Source organism: Cheilinus undulatus, linkage group 7 (assembly GCF_018320785.1).
Source record: "Cheilinus undulatus linkage group 7, ASM1832078v1, whole genome shotgun sequence".
Classification (NCBI taxonomy): Eukaryota; Metazoa; Chordata; class Actinopteri; order Labriformes; family Labridae; genus Cheilinus; species Cheilinus undulatus.
In genome coordinates, this window is record NC_054871.1 from 3,480,725 (window position 1) to 3,500,240 (window position 19,516).

The 19,516-nt window shown below is 38.9% G+C and overlaps 1 protein-coding gene across 2 annotated transcripts in view; it reads right to left on the reverse strand.

Annotated features, from left to right (window-relative positions):
- Positions 1-2,643: 2,643 nt before the first annotated feature.
- Positions 2,644-19,516, reverse strand: part of vcam1b (vascular cell adhesion molecule 1b) — a 43,988-nt gene continuing 27,115 nt past the window's right edge. For both annotated transcript variants that reach the window (XM_041791280.1, XM_041791279.1), the window contains 2 exons: positions 5,733-5,993; positions 2,644-3,969 (listed from right to left, as the gene is read on the reverse strand). In XM_041791280.1, coding sequence (XP_041647214.1) covers positions 3,809-3,969; positions 5,733-5,993 — 422 coding nt within the window. In that variant the 3' untranslated portion in view covers positions 2,644-3,808. The remainder of the gene's footprint in view (positions 3,970-5,732; positions 5,994-19,516) is intronic.

The window sequence follows — 19,516 nt, forward strand, 5'->3', positions numbered from 1 at the left end:
TTGTCCACCAGATGGCGCTACTTTTCCCATTCAAGGCATCTCGCAAATTTTCACACTTTTTACTGTTTTCTGCAAGGGTTGCATGCTACTAAAAATGCTAAGTGTGTCACTATTGATGTTGGATAATGGTGTGTTTGAAAATAAAGTGTGTGTGTATTTTATTTGATTTTTTTTGTGTGATTTTGTTCTGTTAAAAACAGTGGAGTTATGCGAGCTTACTGTCCTTTAAAGGGTTAAAATCCCCAAAATATAATCCATATATCATATATATTTATATTACAGGCTAAAGTAGTTTAACAGATTGACTAGTTTAAAGTGGATAAATATTTATAAATTAAATTTTACCACTGATTTTAGAAAGCAGACATTTTTTGTTGTAAGGACCACAAATGTGTGAGTTTAGAAAAAAACAAGAAAAAAGACAAGAAAGAAAGAAAGAAAAATAAATGCATTAAAATCATGTTGCTGCCAATTGGCCTGATAATAATATTAAAAAAAACCTGAAATGTATGACATGGAAATTGTTTTAGTTTTTTTTTTTTTTAATAAAAAAACATTGGAGTTGTGTAAACATTCTAGCTTTTAAAGGGTTAAAAATCCCCCCAAAAATAATGAATGTTTGGTATGTATATTTCAGGCTGAAGTAGTCCTTAAAGGCTGACTGGTTTAAAGTGGAAAACAATATTAATATTTATTATTTTTACAGCTGTTTTTGGGAAGCAGACATTTTTTGTCCTCAGGGAAAACTGCGTTAGGATATTACAGGAACTAATAGTGCTTTAACCATGAGTTCAGTGTTTTATCTTAGACAACAGCAGCCAGCAGAGTTCATTCTTGTATGTCAAACTTATAAATTTATTTACACATGCTCACTTTATCACATTCTCTCAGACACACAGTAGACGTTTGGGCATTTAATGACCCTTCCTCCTGCTCCTCCTTAAGTATAAAAACCTCTTTAAAATCTTGACTCCAGTCTCTACAGCATCTCCTCCTCTTCATCAGCAGGTAATCTGATGTTCCTGAAGCTTCCTGCAGCTCTAATGACGTGACCCGCCTCCTTCACACCGTCCCACAGAGTTTCTCATAAAGACAGTTTTCACCGAGGGTTTGATGGAGCGTGGGTGTTGCCATGGTAACCGTCCAAGACATCCTGAAGACTTCCAGTAAACAGCATGAGCGACAGAAGTAAAAGTGAAAGCTGCAGAGCTGAATCACAGGAAATTCCCAGAAAATCTGATCCTGTTCCAACAAGCTCCAGGACAAAGTGAGCGAATAAATATTTCAATAACAAAAACAGAACAGTACACATTTATCAGTCAGCACTTATCACATAATCTCACTGGAACACAAACACAGGTTCATAATGTACAATCTGAAGGTGCAGCAGTACCAAAAGACTTTCTGTCCCGGCTTCAGTTTCACTTTCAACCTCCTCCTGGCCCCGCACAGAAACCCCCTCTAGGGCTCTGAAGTGGGGGTGAGGGGGTCTTACATAATTAAGAATATGATTCATGGTCTCTGCTTCAGTCTGGCTCAGGCTGAGGAGTTAAAGGGAGAGTTAACAGTCACTGGTTTCAGAGAAAAGGCAGGAGCTTCTGCAGAATGACAGGAAGGTTACCTGCTGCTCAGGTGTGATGCTCAGGGGTTATTCAGACAATCATTATTGCTAATTTACAGAGCAGTCTGGGCGTTCAGATACCAGGTAGTCCACTTCAGTGTTTGCATCCATATTCTGCATTAACAGCCCATAAATCATCTGTGGCTTTGTTTCCCTACATGCTGTCTGCAGTGAAGCAAGAATGAATGTGTGCCTCTTTAACAGCTTTTCTCCCTCATTTGTCATAAACATGTTTTTAAAGCAGTGGTTCTCAGGTAGTGGGTCGGGATGCTCCCTCCAGTGGTGCACAAACAAGTGCCTGGAAAAAAAAAATAGTGGCAAAAAGTCTATGGAGGCCCTAAGTCACAGGTGTCAAACTCAAGGCCCGGGGACCAAATCCGGCCCATGGAACAGTCAAATCCGGCCCCCAAGATAATCTCATATTTCTGTTATGACCGGCCCATCAGTCTGAGGTCTGCAGATTTCCTCAAGTATAAAAATGTGGACTTATCCTTGATGATTTAAGATTTCCTTGTTAAGTCATAAAATCTGAAAAAGTAAGGAGTAAAAATATTTAGATAAGAAGTCAGGAATGTTGGAAAAGAAATTAATTTGTGTTTTAATTTCATATTTTCAATTTAGCATCTCACAATTTAGACTCAAACTTAGGATTTTGACCTTTAATTTCATACTTTGAGCATTTCAACTCATAATTTTGACTTCTCATATAAAATTTGAGCTTTAAGATTCATAATTTTAATTTTTAAGTGATATTTTGACCTTTTAAACCAATTATTTTGTATTTTACCTCATGTTTTCAACTCCAGACTTTGACTTCATAATCCCATAGTTTGACCCTTTAGACTCACAATTTAAAATTTTGAATCAAATTTTGACTTAATTTCATGATTACTAATTTTATTTCATATTTTCACCTTTTAAACTCATGATTTTGACTTTCTTTCTAATATATTTACCATAAAAACATTATTTTTCCATTTCAGTTTCATATTTTGACCTTTTTGAACTAATAAATTTACTTTTCTCAGATTGTGAGCCTTAAAATGATCTTTTAAACTTTAAAAATGTCAAAATCATTGATCAGCAGTGCTATTTTTTTAAATATATATTTTCTTATTTGTGAAACAAGGTTGACAGTTTATGGTTATAAAGCTCTCAGAGTGTTTTAGTTTCATGTATGATCTAAAATATCTTATTATCACCATTAAGGTCTGTAATAGGCATGTACCCTGTTTATCAAGGCTGCATGTTTGCATACCATTACTCATGGAAAGACATGATATACATCTTTTAATTCATAGAGCTGTTTTAGAAAGTTTGAAGGCCCAGATAGACGTCTTAAATAGGGCTTAAATGGTTTGTAATGAGTTAAATATCTGCAGCTGAGGTAAGCTAAGTTTTCCTGTGAGCATCTTAAACTCAGATGGACTTGTTTTGCTCTGAAACAGCATGATTGTCATGTTTGCATGGGTCCTAATGAACGGGTCTGAAGAGGGATCACCCTCTCATTCTGGAACATCCTCTCCACATGATCTGGGTGTGAAAGCACGCTGAATGTCAGAGCATTTTAGCCACATGTAGGGGTAAGATTGTCCTGTTTTGTGATATTAAAGCCCAGAGTTTGGGATGTTTTAGTCACACTCAGTTGTCACATGTTTGAGAGTCAAAGCCACATGTTCAGTAGATATTAAAATCAGAGTTTTTATGATATCAGAATCTAAAACTTTGATATGATTCTAGTAAAAATCAATGCTTCTGTGTGGAAATGCTGAAAATCTTTGTGCGATTCAGACCCATGTGCAGGAGTTTGTGCACGACTTTAAAAGACTTATTCCTCCCCTACTCATCCGTCTCATTAATACATGCAGTTTTTACTAAAGTGTCAGTACTTCTGATACTATCGTTCATTAATAACAGACAGTATCATTTTAAAATGCAGTATTGATGTTTTAAAAACCTTGATTAAGATTGTCACACGTTGCAAATTAGCAGCCAAAAGTCTGGAAGCGTTCATAGATGGAGGTGGAATCGACATGTAAATGAAAACAAGGGCACGGTAGCCACACATGAAGATGGAAGTGTCCTGCGTTGGGATGTTGTGGCCGTATTTTCAGACATGGAAGCCTCCTGATGGCACGCGTTGAGATATTGAAGCCACATGTTGGTGGTAGTGGGCCGGCCTTAGCCTCAGGCTGAGGGTGGAGCGGACTGGGGCAGCTGATAGAAACCCTTCTTCCTTGACCTCCTCAGGTAGTCGAGCAGCAGAGCGGTGGCTGCTAGCCCCGCCGCTGTGCAGAGGACGGGGATGATGATGTCACTGATTCTGGGAGGAACGATGGATCTTCTCTCTGTGAGAAAAAAGACAAAGACTTTACACTAAAGGACCTTCACGAAAGCAGTGGTTCTCAACCATTTAAGCCCACGACCCCCAAAATAAAGGTGCCAGAGACCGGGGACCCCCACTGTACCTAAAGGTGGTTGAAAACACCATGAACATGAACATTCAAGAACAGTCGTGTGGAAACAAGGCTGTCCATAAGGAGGGATAAAGGGGGAGGTTTCTGAGACCCAGCCAAACTGGGGGTCCATAGAGGTCAGCAAAACCATGGTCTGTTGTAAAGTTAAGCTGTAAAAACCATGGCCTGAATAATAACCACTCTGATCAAAGAAACAAATATCTTTATTTATTCATTTATGTGGTAAATATCCTTCTTTAAATGAAAATAACTTCTGTTAAAAACAGAATTAAAATGGGTTAAAAATGGCTAAAATTGGTTAATAATGGAAAAAAATGGTGTAAAAGGTGATGAAATGGTACTTTTAAGGAACATAAATGGGTTAAATGTGGCAAAAAAAACACTTAAAAGTGGCAAAAACAACCAAAAAAAAAATTAAGTGGAAAAAAATGGCACAAAAAGGGATTAAAATGTGGCTGAAATGGCTTTTGAGTGCAAAAAAACTGGTAGAAATTAGATGGAATGGGATAAAAATGGATTTAAACTGGCAAAAATTGGTTAACCTTGGTTAAAATGGACTAAACGACATGTAAAAAGTGGTTGGTAGATGCAATAACAGGTCAACAGAGGCAACAATAGGCAGAAAGTAGTAATAATTGGTTTAGAAGTGGCAAAAACAGGCAAAAAAAGGAATGGAAAGGGTTTAAAATAGACAAAGATGGGTTTTGAGTGGCAAAAATGCTAAAATTGGTGTTAAAAATGGATGAAAAAGGATTAATCTTTGGTAAAATTGGTGTAAAGTGGCAACAGTGTATTTTAAAAATATTTAGTTTTTTAAGGCATCTGGTGACCCCTTCTCAGTGTCTCAGGAACCCAAGGTTGAGAACCACTGCACTAAAGGACTGTGCAGCTTTGTCTCTCTCTAAACCTGAGGCAAAAAGAGGCAGACAGGTTTACAAACAAAGGGTTAATGCTACTTCAGAACAAACCCTCAGTGCCAGGGTTTAAAGATAATAGCGGCCAAAATGTCAGGCTGAAAAATATGCAAATTAACCTATAAAAACTGTAGAATGACTACATAATATAAACAGTGTTAACTAAGGATCTGCTGCCTATAGATGTGCTGCAAAGAGGACTCGCACTTTTAGTCGTTCTATGGATCTACTGTCTGTTTGGCAACGCTACTTCCTGCCCAGCTGACGGTTGTTTATCTGGGTAACACAGCAGATGGCTAATTCAGGCAGTGAATATTCATACGATCGAGATGGAGGATTACAAACAAAATTATTTTTGGGAAAGTTTAACATCACTGAAAACTGCTGCTGGAAAAAAATTCCACTTAGCTTCAATTAATCACAAAAATTCCTTTTACTCTTAATTTTTTTCCAACTTTTGTCCCGTTTGGCCTTTGAGTTTGTACAACGACCAACATTTAACAGCAAACGACCTCAGCTAACCCTAACCACTAATGAAAACCATGCATAAATTCTGCAAACCAGCACAAACAGGAAGTTTAAAAGGTTGCAGCTTTCTAAGCTACTAGCAGCTGCTGCAGTGAATCCGACCTCTCTGTATGTTTCAATCATCAAACCTGAAACATCTCCATGCCGTTTAAAAATACGAGTCACAGTCAGGTGTGACTGATGGGTGCTGACCTGTGACGCTGATGCTGAACACTTTGACCTGGTAGCCCAGGTCGTTGGTCACGTTGACTTGGTAAACCCCCGAGTCTCTGGCCGTGACGTTGACCAACAGGAAGGTGCCGTTGTTGGAGTAAAGCTCCGTCCCATTGGTCAGCTTCTTTAGGATGACGGCTGAAGGAGGGAAGCTGACGGTCTGGCAGCAGACGGTGACGTTTTGTCCCTCCTGGACCACCGTAGACGGCAGGATGAGGACCGTAGTGTTCCTGGGAGGAGCTGAGAAACAAGGATTCACAGAGATAACATTCTGGTTAACCCTGTGAGGTCTAGGGTTCTTGACTTTTACATTGTTTTTTTATTCACCTTTCTAAGATACTTGCAAATAACACAATACTCAAGTGTTTTATATCAGCATTTTCAGTACAGTCTCAGCTTTATGCATACTGAGGCCCATTTGTGTTCTAGACCAGTGGTTCTCAGATGGTGTGGCAGGGCACACTAGTGTGCCTTGAGACAAGTCTAGGTGTGCCTTGGGAATCTGGCTGGACCCCTGAAAACCCCAGAGAATGGACCCTCCCTGGTTGTGATTTATTGATGAGTGTGTGTGTTGGATCAGTAGCATTAGTGCTAGCATCCTGGCTAACAGTTACCTTATTTAGCAAGCTATTATTGAGTTGAAATTGGTGTTGAAATTATTATTATTCATGCTACTTTCAACCAAGTTAACCAATTTTTCTGCCCATTTTGCCACTAATTTTGTCAACTTGAACCATTTTTGCTGTTTTTTTGCAACTTCTTTTAAATACTTTTGACCCTTTTTTGCAACTTTTTTAGAATTTTTTGACACATTTAACCCATATTTGCTACCTTTTTGCCTACTTTTGCTATTATTTGGACATTTTTTGCCAATTTTTTTCATCACTTTTTACCACGTTTTAGCAACTTTAACCCTTTTTTGCCACTTTTCTTCCACTTGTAACCTATTTTTGCCACCTTTTTTACACTTTCAACCCATTTTTGCCACCTTCTTGCTAATTTTCACTCACTTTGCCTTTGTTTGGCTACTTTTTTGCCCATTTTTAAATCACTTTTAAACCATTTTAACCACATTTTACATCATTTTACCCCTTTGGCCACTTGTAACCCATTCATATCATCACTTTAACCAATTTTTGCCACCTTTCAGGCACCTTTTGCCCACTTTTGCCACCCCCAGTTGCCTGGGCCCCAGAAACCTCTCCCCTTTATCCCCCCTTATAGGCCGCCTTGACTGCTGTATGATTTAAAAAGTCTATTTTGTATTGATATGAATATGGTGTGTCTTGAGATTCTGGCTTAACCTTAGGTGTGCCTTGGGCAAAAAAAGTTTGAAAACCACTGCCTTAGAGGACTGTGTAAAGCAGGGGGCATCAACTCCATTTTCACAAGCACCAGCTTTTATTTTTTACCAGCAACTTCATTCAAAATAACAATAATAAGTTTACTATGCCAAATTACAGAGATACTAGTGCGCTCCTGGTCCGATAAGCCGCCAGTTGAAGGTTTTATTTAAGCTTCAAGAAAAAATCAAAACAATTGCATGCCATCTTCTGAATTTAATAACTATCTGGGGGCCGGATGGGAAGCCCAAATCCATAAATGTTTTCTGTCATTCTATTTTCAGCAACATGAAGCTGCATCATCTTCATCACTGCTTCTCAGTCTTTGTTACAAGGCTTCTGCAACATTCAAATGCTTCACCGTCATCGGAGAGCAACAGGTCTAATTCTCTCCCTTAGCTCCTGCCTTACCCCTCCTGCAGAAACTGTGATAAGGCCTTAGGGCAGGGGTCATCAAGTACATTTGCACAAGGGCAAGATTTAGTTTGGAAAGAAACACTGGGGGCTGGACTTTCATATACACAAAAAATAAATAAATACATATTTTGGTCTGATTGAAACATTATTGTAGTAGTATTTGTATTTTCCTTCAAACGCAGGACATTTTTAGTCGTGACCAGTGAGATCTATCCCTATTATCTATAATGCAGCAGGCCACAAGGAGACAGACCTGACAACAGGATTGGCTGGGCCCCTGAAAATCCCAGAGTATGGACCTCCTCTAAAGTGATTTAGTACTGGTATTAACTCATTTTTGGCACTTTTAACCCCTTTTTACCTCTTTGACACAATTTTTTCTAAGTTTTATTCCCTTTGGACCACTCCTTTATCCATTTGTGCCACTTTTCTTCTTTTTTTGCCACTTTTAACCCCTTTTCCTTAATTTTTTGCACTGTTTTTTGTCCTTAGTAACCAATTTTTGATATTCTCCCCCCTTTCCTCTTTTACCAGTTTTTGCCACATTTAAACCTTTTTTCACACCTTTTTATGCTAATTTCTTGCCACTCCACAACCCATTTTGCCACTTATCACCCCACAGTCTAACCCCTTTTCACCACTTTATCTGGTCATTTTTGCAGCACTTCTGCCAACATTAACCCTTTTTTAATATCTACTAATTTTGACAGCAAATTTCTGTAAAAACAGATTAAATGTAAAGTCATTCTAAAACTATTTAATATCAACTGTTTGTGGGGTGGATTTAACAGCTGCAGACATTTAAAGCCAAAGGATACTCTTAAATCCACAACATCTTCTTGTCCTCCTTTTTTGAATTTAATGATCTTTAGGGGGCCAGACAGGAAGCTTTGGGGGGCCTGATATGGCCCCTGGGCCACCAGTTGATGATCAGTGCCTTAGGGGTTCCAGAGTGTCAACTGGTTGGGAAAGTTTGACGGTCAAAGGATTCATCCACTGACACACAGCGAGAAGAGGCGATGTGTGGCCATGGCTCTCTTATCGGCTCTGTAACTCCGGCTGTGAATCACGTGGGATGGCAAGTGAGGACATGAGTGAAAGATGAGATTCTCCCATTCACTGAAGTGTTTGAACCACATTTCTACAGCCAATGATACTAATAAGAACATAGCAGAAACACGCCGGCGAGTGCTTGGACCTCAGGGGGTTAATGAAACTCTAGCTGAGGTCAGTCTGGAGAAAAGCAGAAGCATCTTCTCCATCAAGAAAATCTGCCAGTGTGGTTATCTGCTTCTGATCAAACTGCTGCTATAACTGCATCCATGCTAATCTCTTCCATTGTTGACAGTTATAACTTTCCAGTTTGAGGGGTGGGGCCAGGTCAGACCTCCAAGGTCGTTATCAGCAGCCCATTACTTAACCCTATAGAACCCAGCGCAGCACTGACGCTATGATTGGCATATTCATTTTTGAGTGGCGGTAGATTTGAAACCAGATAAGATAGATGGATCATTCTTTTTGCATATAAAACCTGGGGGGTTACACTAACATTTCATTCATTCACCATGATTCAGAGCGCTTTTTCGTTGCAGTGATGGGTTTGTAAAAATACACAATAAATCGCACATAACAAAAATCTTTATAAACAAGACCATGGGTATTTGCAGCACTTCCTATGTTGAAATAAAAAAATAAAAACACTCCTAAAAATGGCACTACAGTATGTAAAAATGTAAGAATATGTCCTGAGGACTTGCACAATGGTAGGTTTTAAAGGGTTAAAGATAATCCACACAAGTTTATTTTGAAATAAAGTAATGCAAGTGTATAACATTTCTATGATCACTGGCCACATTTGTTCCCCAGTTAGGGTGTTGCAGGTTTCCCTGTCTCTATATTTCCTCTCATCCACGTGTTCTTGTGAACACATAAACCAGTCAAAATGTCTCTGCTACTAAAAACAAGCAGAGGTAAAGAACAGACAGTTCGACATGTTTGTGTTTTTATCTGATGTCCAAGGCCATGTGCTTACTCTGTAAAGACTTTATACTGGAATGCCAGGAATACAATGTTACTTTGACTCCTCTTGGCTCTGATTTTTGTAGGAGGAAGATTTCGGGAAGGTCCTTATATTACAAGCAAAGACATGACCATGGCACTCTGTTTTGGCTATGTCAAAGCGTGCATAAACTGAGGAGACTAGCGGGGGAAAAAATCCTAAACAGTCACCCAAGTTCACAAAGCTCTAAAAAACATTGATCACAAAAAAATCTGCAGGTCCAGATAACCTGGATCCTTATCTCTTAAAGATAGCTGCAGACATTATTGCTGAGCCTATTGCATATATTTTCAACTGAAGTCTTCAAACATCTTCAATAATACCTACAATTTGGAAAGCTGCATGTGTTCTTCCCTTACATAAAGGTGGAGACCCTTCTGATTCAAACAACTATTGTCCCATGTCCAAACTGTCAGTTCTAGCGAAAATCCTTGAATCAGTTGAAACGATTTTTGTCTGATAATAACATTTTATGTGAGTATCAATCTGGCTCTAGAAGTGGCCATGGTACTATCACTGCTGCCATGGCTGTGACACATGGTCTTATTGGTGCCTTGGAAAGAAAAAAGCATTGTGCCGCCTTATTTGTAGATCTTTCTAGCGTTTGATTCAGTCAATCATGAATTCCTAACTGGCCCATCAGTCTGAGGTCTGCAGATTTCCTCAAGTATAAAAATGTGAACTTATCCTTGATGATTTAACCCATTAAAGCCTAAAACACAAATTATAGCCAGAAAATTCATTTTTTTGGAACTGAAATGTTTTTTTCACTTTCTAATTAAATTTTAAAAATATACATTTCCATAGAATTTAAGATAGATATTTTTACATTATATGTTTTTGGTAACTCATAATCCACTTGAGGGCATTTTTATCACTTATCAGATTGGATTCAGAAGTTTTTTTAAGCCATTTATGATCATATTGATTAGACAGAGGTATCATTAAAGTGTGTATCAAATATGATACTACGGGCTTTAAGGGGTTACGATTTCCTTGTTAAGCCAGAAAATCTGAAAAAGTAAGGAATAAAATATTTGGAAAAGAAGTCAGGAATGTGGGAAAAGAAATTAATTTGAGTTTTAATTTCACATTTTCAATTTGGCATCTCACAATAAGGACTCAAAGATGGGATTTTGACTTCTAATTTCATACTCTGAGCATTTCAACTCATAATTTTGACTTTTCACATTACATTTTGAGCTTTAAGATTCATAATTTTAATTTTTAAGTGATATTTTGACCTTTTAAACCAGTTATTTTGTATTTTATGTCATATTTTCAACTCCAAACTTTGACTTCATAATGTCATAGTTTGACCTTTTAGACTCACAATTTCAAACTTTGAATCATATTTTGACTTTTAATTTCATGAATACAAATGTTATTTCATATTTTGACCTTTTAAACTCATGATTTTGACTTTCTTTCTCATATATATTTGCCTTTAAAAAACATTATTTTCAGTTTCATGTTTTGAATTTTTTGAACTAATAAATTAACTTTTCTCAGCTTGTGAGTCTTTAAACTTATCTTTTTAACTTGTTAAATGTCAAAATTGTTTATCATTAGTGCTAAGTTTTGTTTGTTTTTTTCATATTTTATTACCGGTGAAACAAGGTGGACAGTTTATGGGTAAAAAGGTGACCCTGTTAGGACCTCAGGTTAGACCTGAATCCAGAATCCGGCCCCTGCTGTGATTGAGTTTGACACCCCTGTTAAAGACACTGGATTCAGTGTATCATGCTTCTCTACGTTTCATTTCAAATGCTAAAGCTCTCACTCACCACTGCATTCTTTATGATCTGGTTGGTCGGACATCCCTAAGCATTCGTAGACAACAACACTAGTATACAGTATGTTCATCTAAACTTGTCTCTGGGGTAACAGCAGCTCAAAACAAGAGTCAATAGCAACAGCAAAATAAACTGTTTAGCATTGGCAGAGAAGATTTGGCACATTTTTCATGGGCGCAACCCACATACTCAGCTCTGCTGCTCATCCTACAAATGCATGATCCTTACAAATGTGGCATCATTTAAAAGGGTAATAAACAGGCTTTCCAATGGTATAAGATTTATTACCAAGAAGCATTGTTACAGCAAAGAAATAATGTATCAAACACAAATGGCCTTACTTTTTAAGTTTATAAAGCTCTGCTAGGAAAACTCCCAGAATACCTCAGCAACCTTTTCTCTATCAGCTCTAGTAGTGACTATCTGCCAGCCTCCAAGTGGTTGCTTCTGAATGTTCCCCAGTTTTTGACGGATCTGGGCAGAACGGCATTCTCCTATCATGCACCATGGTCATAGAATATCCTTCAAAAATCTCCCAAATTAAAAACATTCATATCCTTTCATGATTTTAAAAGTATCATAAAGAATGCAGTAAAGGAGGAATATCACTGTTTTTCTTGAGAGGCCACTTTCTCTGAATAGCTCTTACTCTATTTTTACTGTTTTATTGATCATTTATGTGTCATGTATCTGTACTTGTTTTATATCACTTTTGACTTTGTTTGGCTGCTACCTTGGCCAGGTCTCTCTTGTAAAAGAGATTTCTGATCCAAATAAAGGTTAAATAAATGAAAATGTTGTGAGGATGTCTGTCTTTAAAGTGTGCTGCAGAACGGAATAGTCTTTATAGATGTTATACTGCACACTTATAGACAAACTATAAGACAACAAGCATGCAGAGGCTGCAGGTAGATAATAATGATGCTTTAAAGATAGCACTTAAGTTATGGAGACATGTATAGATGCCTCTAGTAAGTCTGAACTTATTAAAGTTCTGTTTTTTATAATAATAATAAACTTTTACTGTGCTTTTTATGAATTGTGCTGTCTTTCTATGTCGTGTTGTTTTTCATCTGGACCTTCAGTCTGTAACGAAGCTCTCATTGGTTATTGGGACGTCCGAGTTTGCTCCACTCTGTGCAGGATTGTGGGTCAAAATAGCCAAGGAGCATGCTGGCATGCATACTAAACATGTGACCTGACATCGCCTGTTATTTTTGGCACACACATGTACCAGGACCTTTAGTAGTGAGGAGGAATGTGTGTCAGGACACTGACAGGATCTCTAGCTCCAGCCTGTTTTCTTAGATTCTCTGGGTTTGACTTTTGAATTATTTATGCCAGCATCATCTCTCCTTAATCTCTCACTACTTGACTGGATGTTAGAGGTGATGAGATGATATCTTCTTTTTCTTCTCTTAGGATCATCGTGATGTGTTTTCATCAGCAACAAGCAAACATCCAGGAGGGAGGGTTCATAAACATTCAGCTGCAAATGACTGAGATAAGGTGTTCCAATCAGATCCACATTGGAGTGTGTAAAATCTTCACCTATCCATGCAGTCTCCATGTTCAAACATCTGTAATCCTAAACGTGACGTTCTGAAGAGCTCAGAGACTTTAACCATGGAACTGTGATGATGCCACCTTTGAAATAAGAGGTTGGTGAAATTTCATCCCAGCTGGATATTCCACACTCAACTTTAAGTGATAAAAAGTTATAAAAAACTGGAAGAGTTTAGGAACAACAGCAACTCAGCCAAGAAGCAGAAGAGCAGGTAAAATCCCAGAGTGGTGTCAACAACTGCTAAGGCTCATGGGTAAAAGTCTCCTCTGATTCCATAGCTGAAGAGTTCTGAGCTTCCACTGGCTTTAATGTAAACACTAAAACTGCAGCAGGAGCTTCATGAATGGGTTTCCATGGTAACAGCTGCATGCAAGCCTCACATCACCAAGTCAGATAGCATGCATCAGATGGAGTGGAGTAAAGCACACCAACACTGGACTGTGGAGCAGTGGAAACTGTGGAGTGACCAATCGCGCGTCTCTCAGGCCTTTTGGTCCAACATCAGAGCCTGACCTCATAAATGCTCGGCTTGTGGAAAGCCTTCCAGGAAGAGTGGAGGCTGTTAGAGCTGCAAAAGGGGCGACCCCGTATTAAAGCACATGGATTTGAATATAAAGTCATTACAGTCTTTGTTGGTGGAATGGTCAGGTGGCCAAATACTTTTGTCCATATAGTGTAGGAGTGTCAAATTCAATCACAGAAGGGGCTGGATTCTGAACTGAGGTCTAACCTGAGGGCCTAACGGGGCCCACGTTTAATCAAACTGTTAACCCTAGTTTTGCCAGTTATAAATTATGGGGGAAAAATTAGCACTGACGATAGGTGATTTTGATAAAATGATTAGCTTAAAGGCTCAAAATCTGAGATAAAAAGCCAAACTTGTTAGTTCAAAAGGTCAAAAAAGGAAATTAGATGTTAAAATAATGCTTTAAAAAATCAAATATATAAAAAAGAAAGTCACAATCATGTTTGTAAGGCAAAAATATCACTCAAAATTTAAAACTAAGAACCTAAAAGGTCAAAATATGAGATAAAAAGTTTGGCGTGTCCTGCGTGAACTAATACTAGGCTTCATATATTGCTGTGCATGCATACATATCTGTGAATCAGCTTGTTTGTGTTTTTTATTCCTGACTTCCTCTTTCTTCTTTAACTTTATGACAAACATGTAATAAATACAAAGTGAAAAAAACAGGACTAGTACTATAAAGGGTAAAAATCTTGGATATAGGACTTAAACCAGATGGCTTACACTAAGACTGATTAGAATGATGTTCTCATTGACTCAGGACTCTTAACCATCCTCATTCTTTGACATCATTTCCCATCACATCTTCCTCGGCAGACCGACCTCCATTGGAATCACTACCACACCCCTCTACTGGTATAATTCATACCTCTCTGGCCACACACAGTTCACACAACTTGTCTCTAAATCTCTCCCTTTTCCACTTTCTACTGGCGTTCCTCAGGGTTCTGTCCTGGGCGTCCTTCTGCTCACTATCTACATACTTCCTCCTTATCATGACCTCCATGTATTCAACATCAACTTTCACTGCTATGCTGACGACACCCAGCTCTACCTATCCACCAAACCTAACTCCACCCTCCTCCTTCTGTGGATCCCAACAGGAAATCAAGTCCTGGCTTCCACACAACTTTAACAACAGTGATAAAACTGGAGTTCTACTTATCAGCACTAGATCCACCATAACAAAATCTGACAGTTTCCCCCTCACAGTGGATCATTCTTTAGTTTCTCCTTCCTCTCAGGCGTAATCCTCGACTATCTTTCCAATCCCACATCAATAATGTTACCAGCCAAGTCTGCAGACTTCCATCCACGCAACATTAACCGCCTCCGTCCATCCCTCACTCCCACATCTGCTGCTATTTCAGTCCGCTCTCTGGTCACTTCCTGGATCCATTACTGTAAACCCTGTCTTCGTGGTCTTCCTCAGTAATCCATTTATAAACTCTGATTAGTCCAGAATTCTGGTGCCCTTATCACCCAGAACCCCGTCCGGTTACACCATCACTCCTGTTCTTCAGCAGCTCCACTGGCTACTGGCCAACTACCGCTTTCACTTTAAGATTCTGCTCCTCTCCTTCAAAGCCATCCACAACCTCACCACTCCAAACATTTCTGACCTCCTGCTCATCGGCACACCTTCCTGCACTCTCAGGTCCTCTTCCTCTATCCTCCTCACGGTCCAGCAGCAGCCCATAAGGGGGTGAAGGTGAGAGTTCTCTGGGGCAGAGCCAAACTTGGGGCCAATGGAGGTCAGGAAATCATAGTCCAGTGTAGTTAAGCTGTGATAATCATTTTAATCTCCCTTTTTAAAAACAGAATTACCCTTTTATTGGTCATGTTACCAATGGGTACCGGCACAATGAACTTTACTATGAGGAAAGTAATGTTAGACTTCATTGCTGATCCATGATGAGGTGGAAAAAGGATGAAAAGTGGCAAAGATGATTTATCAGCCTCCTAAAACCTGTAGTCTTCCTCTGTGGCGAGGGTGGCGAGGCACTCCGGTGTGCCTTGAGGTAAGTCCAGGTGTGCCTTAGGAATCTGTACAGCCGTACGTTATTCCTACAACTTTATGCCAAGTGTAACCAGGCCTGCCCACAGATCTGGCAGTGCCTCTGAAAACCCCAGAGCATGCCCCCCCCCCAGCTGTGATTCATTGATATCAGTGCATGTGTGTTAGATTAGTGGCATTGCTGCTAGCATCCTGGCTAACAGCTGAAAAGCGTGGCAGGCTATTACTGGGTTTTGGTGTTGAAACTATTCATTCATGCTACTTTTAACCAAGTTCACTGCTTTTTCTACCAACACTTTGCAGCTTTTTGTCATTTTCACCACTTCTTTTTGCTAATTTTGACCCATTTTGACACTTTTTGGAACTTTTTACCCTCTTTTGCTATAGACAGCCATTTTAGCCATGTTTTTTTTCATCACTTTTAACCCCTTCTACCACCATTTTGCAGCTTTTAACTCCTTTCATGCCACTGTTTTACTGCTTTTAACATTTTTTGTCACCTTTTTGACCCTTTCAACCTGTTTTACCCCATTTTCACCCATTTTGACACCTTTTTGCCACTTTTCACCCACTTTTGCTATTGTTTGGCCATTTTTTTCCTAAGTTGTTCCAACACTTTTAACCCCTTTTTACCACCTCTTAACTATTTTTGTATCCTACTTCTTTCACCTTTTTGACACTTTTAACATGTTTTTCCCCCATTTTACCCATTTGCCACCTATTTGCCATTTTTCATCCATTATTTGCCCATTATTGCAACATTTTCTACTCACTTATAACCTAATTCTGTCTACTTTTTCCACTGTTTGGCCATTTTTTGCTCAATTTTGCCACCTTTCTTTTTTTTCAAATCCTTTTTCACAGATTTTTGCCTTTGTTTGGCCACTTTTCTTCTCACAGTTTTGACAGATTTTTCCATCACTTTTAACCCATTTTTAACACCTTTTTGCCAATTTTTGCCCACTTCTGCTATTGTTGGGCCTTTTTACGCCAAATTTTTTTTTTATCCCATTCGACCCCTGTTTGCCCCGTCCCCCTTTTTTTATTCATTTTTGCAGTGGGTGTGCCATTCCATTTTTCCGCCCATTTTTAACTGTCCATTTTTTGCCTAATTCTGCCCCTTTTCCCCATCACTTTTTACCCTTTTTTACCACAATTTTGCCAACTTTTAGCAACCTTTTGCCACCATTTTTTTAGGATTTATTTTTTTTGGATTTATGATCCAAATTCACATATCACTGAGCACAGACATGATATGCGACGGAAGATTGGTCGGTTGGATGTCAGCGTCGCCGCCATGTTGCCAGAGTCAAGTCGCTACGTCATTCAATACAGTAGACAAGGACTGTGCACGTTTTTGGAATTAAAAGCTCAAACGACAAGATTACATGGATTTTTAATGAATCATTTATAACAAATGATCCATGTTAAAATAATAACTGACAATGAAATATAAAAGCAGAATCTGCTTTCTTGTATTTTCTCAGTTAAATGAAAAGATGTACTCCATGATTTAAAATAAAATAATTTTATACATAATTTCAATTTTAAGGCCTTTTTAGCATATATGCTAAGACTATCAGTTTAAGGGGATTGCATTTTTAAGAAGGCTTTATCTGACAAAAGCATAAATAAATGAAACTAATTTTTGTTACTTTGATAAGAGTGTTTATTGTTTAGGCTAAATATATTGGTTATCACAGTTTAATTTAACAATGGACCATGGTTTTACTGGCCTCCATGATCCCCCAGTTGACTGGGACCCCTTATGGTTGCCCTTCACTGTAACCTTTGCAATTCTGGTTAAACATTAGGTGTACACTGGGCTCTATGTTACCTGTTTTGCACCAAACACCAAGTCACATTCCCCGTTTATGAAAATGTACTCAACAATAAAACCCCATTCTGATTAAAAGTGGCAGAAAATGGGAAGATAGTGGGAAAATATGGGGGAAAAGGAAAAAATGGGTTTAAAAAAAAGCAAAAATGGGAAAAAAAGTGGGAAAAAGTGGCAAAACGCATCAAAAATGGTTTAAAAGTAGCAAAAAGTGTCCGTCAGACACCAAAAAGCATCAAAAATCCCTCAGGATACCATGAGGAATAAAGTAGGCTGTCTGCAGACGTCCTGTAGATAAGTAAATCTCCAGTCGATGAGCTGCTGAGCTGACCCCGCTAACCAGCTTTAACCCTTCGACCCACACATCATCACCTGATAGCGGACCCCTCTGTCATCTGACCGCGTGTGGTTTTTTTTAGTTCACTTCCTCTTTAGACAAACGTTTACATCATTTCAGTTTTTGTCACATTTAAGGAAACAGCTCATCACTGTTCTATTTAAAATGGCCGTGGTTTAAACATTCACAGTCTGACATCCAGGATTCATTATGTAATAGATACAGGGGGGTGCAGTAGCTAACATACTGTCATCTTTACATGCTTCATTTTCACAGCAGTCTGTCCTAATGCAGAATACAGGAGCTTCAAGAGATTCTCTGGGGGAGTTTAGAAGAGCAGAGTTATTTAAGAGGGCAGATCATGGAGAAATGGAGCGATAGCTGTCATGGCCCAATTTAACAGGAACCCTGCATGATCAGACAAATTCACCTTATTGGATAGATGTGTGTATCTCTCTTATATTGAACTAAAAACTGCCTTAACTGCCTTAACTGGCCGTTTCAGACTGGCGCCATGCTTGCTGCTTGAATCTCCTTCACATGTTCGCTCCGGCCCAGTGTTAATTTTGACAACTAAGGCCTGCCACAAACTAGATGATTTTTTAATCTGAAACAATTTTAAAACCCTGAGAGACCACAGACTTCAGGACAATTTCCAACGATATTTCATCTTTAATCCTCTGAACGCCAGACTGTCAGATCACTGGAGACCACACACCTGCTGACCTGCCTACGACCTTGCGTGATCACGTGACTTCATGTCTGTCGATACCGTCTTGCTGTCTCTCCACAACAGGCTGTCCTGGCATGAGTTACAGGTGCAGTAACAATCATAAAACAAGGGAAAGACTCAGGACAAAATCCTGGCTGGAGCGGTGATTTGTCTGGTGACGCTACCCGGTCTGCTCACTCTCATTGGTTGTTGTGGGTACTCCGTCAGCGGCACTACAACCTCGAATCGTAAATATCAAACATGTTTGATATTTACGATTCCAGGTTTGGGAGGCTACGACGCGATTTGGAGCAGTAAATGAATCACACACATGCAGACTACTCAGACAAATAATCATTTGCGACGAGGCTCCAGGCAGTATACACCCCCACGATCATCGAAGGGGGCAAATCTTGCTCCGAATCGGGCTTAAAATCCCTTTGTGTGTGGCCGACCTAAAACTATGACTAAAAATTTTTGTCGACAGCCTTTTTCCATGACAAAAACTAGACGAAGACGGACAAAATAGATCTGTGATGACTACAACTGACAAAAAAGTTTAGTTTTCATCAAGATGACTAAAACTAGACTAAAATGTAATTTAGTTTTTGTCGGACATTCAAAATCCGTGATATTTCTCTACTGTGGGTAAATCTGCCTAACAATAATGTAGCTGTAGTTATTCTGCCTTTCAGCTGTAGAAAGCATGGACCCCAGGTTAGACAGAGTGCAGAGAACAAATTACCATAATTTGGCACCAGATTTAGGCAAGAAAATAAATGCTTGGACTAAAAGTAAAGACTAAAATGTGAGGACTTTTTACGGACTAAAACTAGACTAAAATGTTTTTAGTTTTTGCAGAATAAAAATTAGACTAAAACTCAAAAGGGTAGAAGCATCTAAAATGTGACTAAAACTAAAATGCGTTTCATTTAAAGACTAAAACTAAAACTGGAATTAAAAATATCTGCCAAAATGAACACTGCTCTGGCATGCACCGTCACAGCTTTTATATCAGGCATGAGTTTGCTGCATGTTTGCTTTACCCCCCTGCTGTCAAATTCATTCTTCCTACCTTAAAAACCTCCCTACAAGTGACTGGATTCAGTGTATAGTGGCACCATCCGCCTTTATCTTTACCTGCAACAT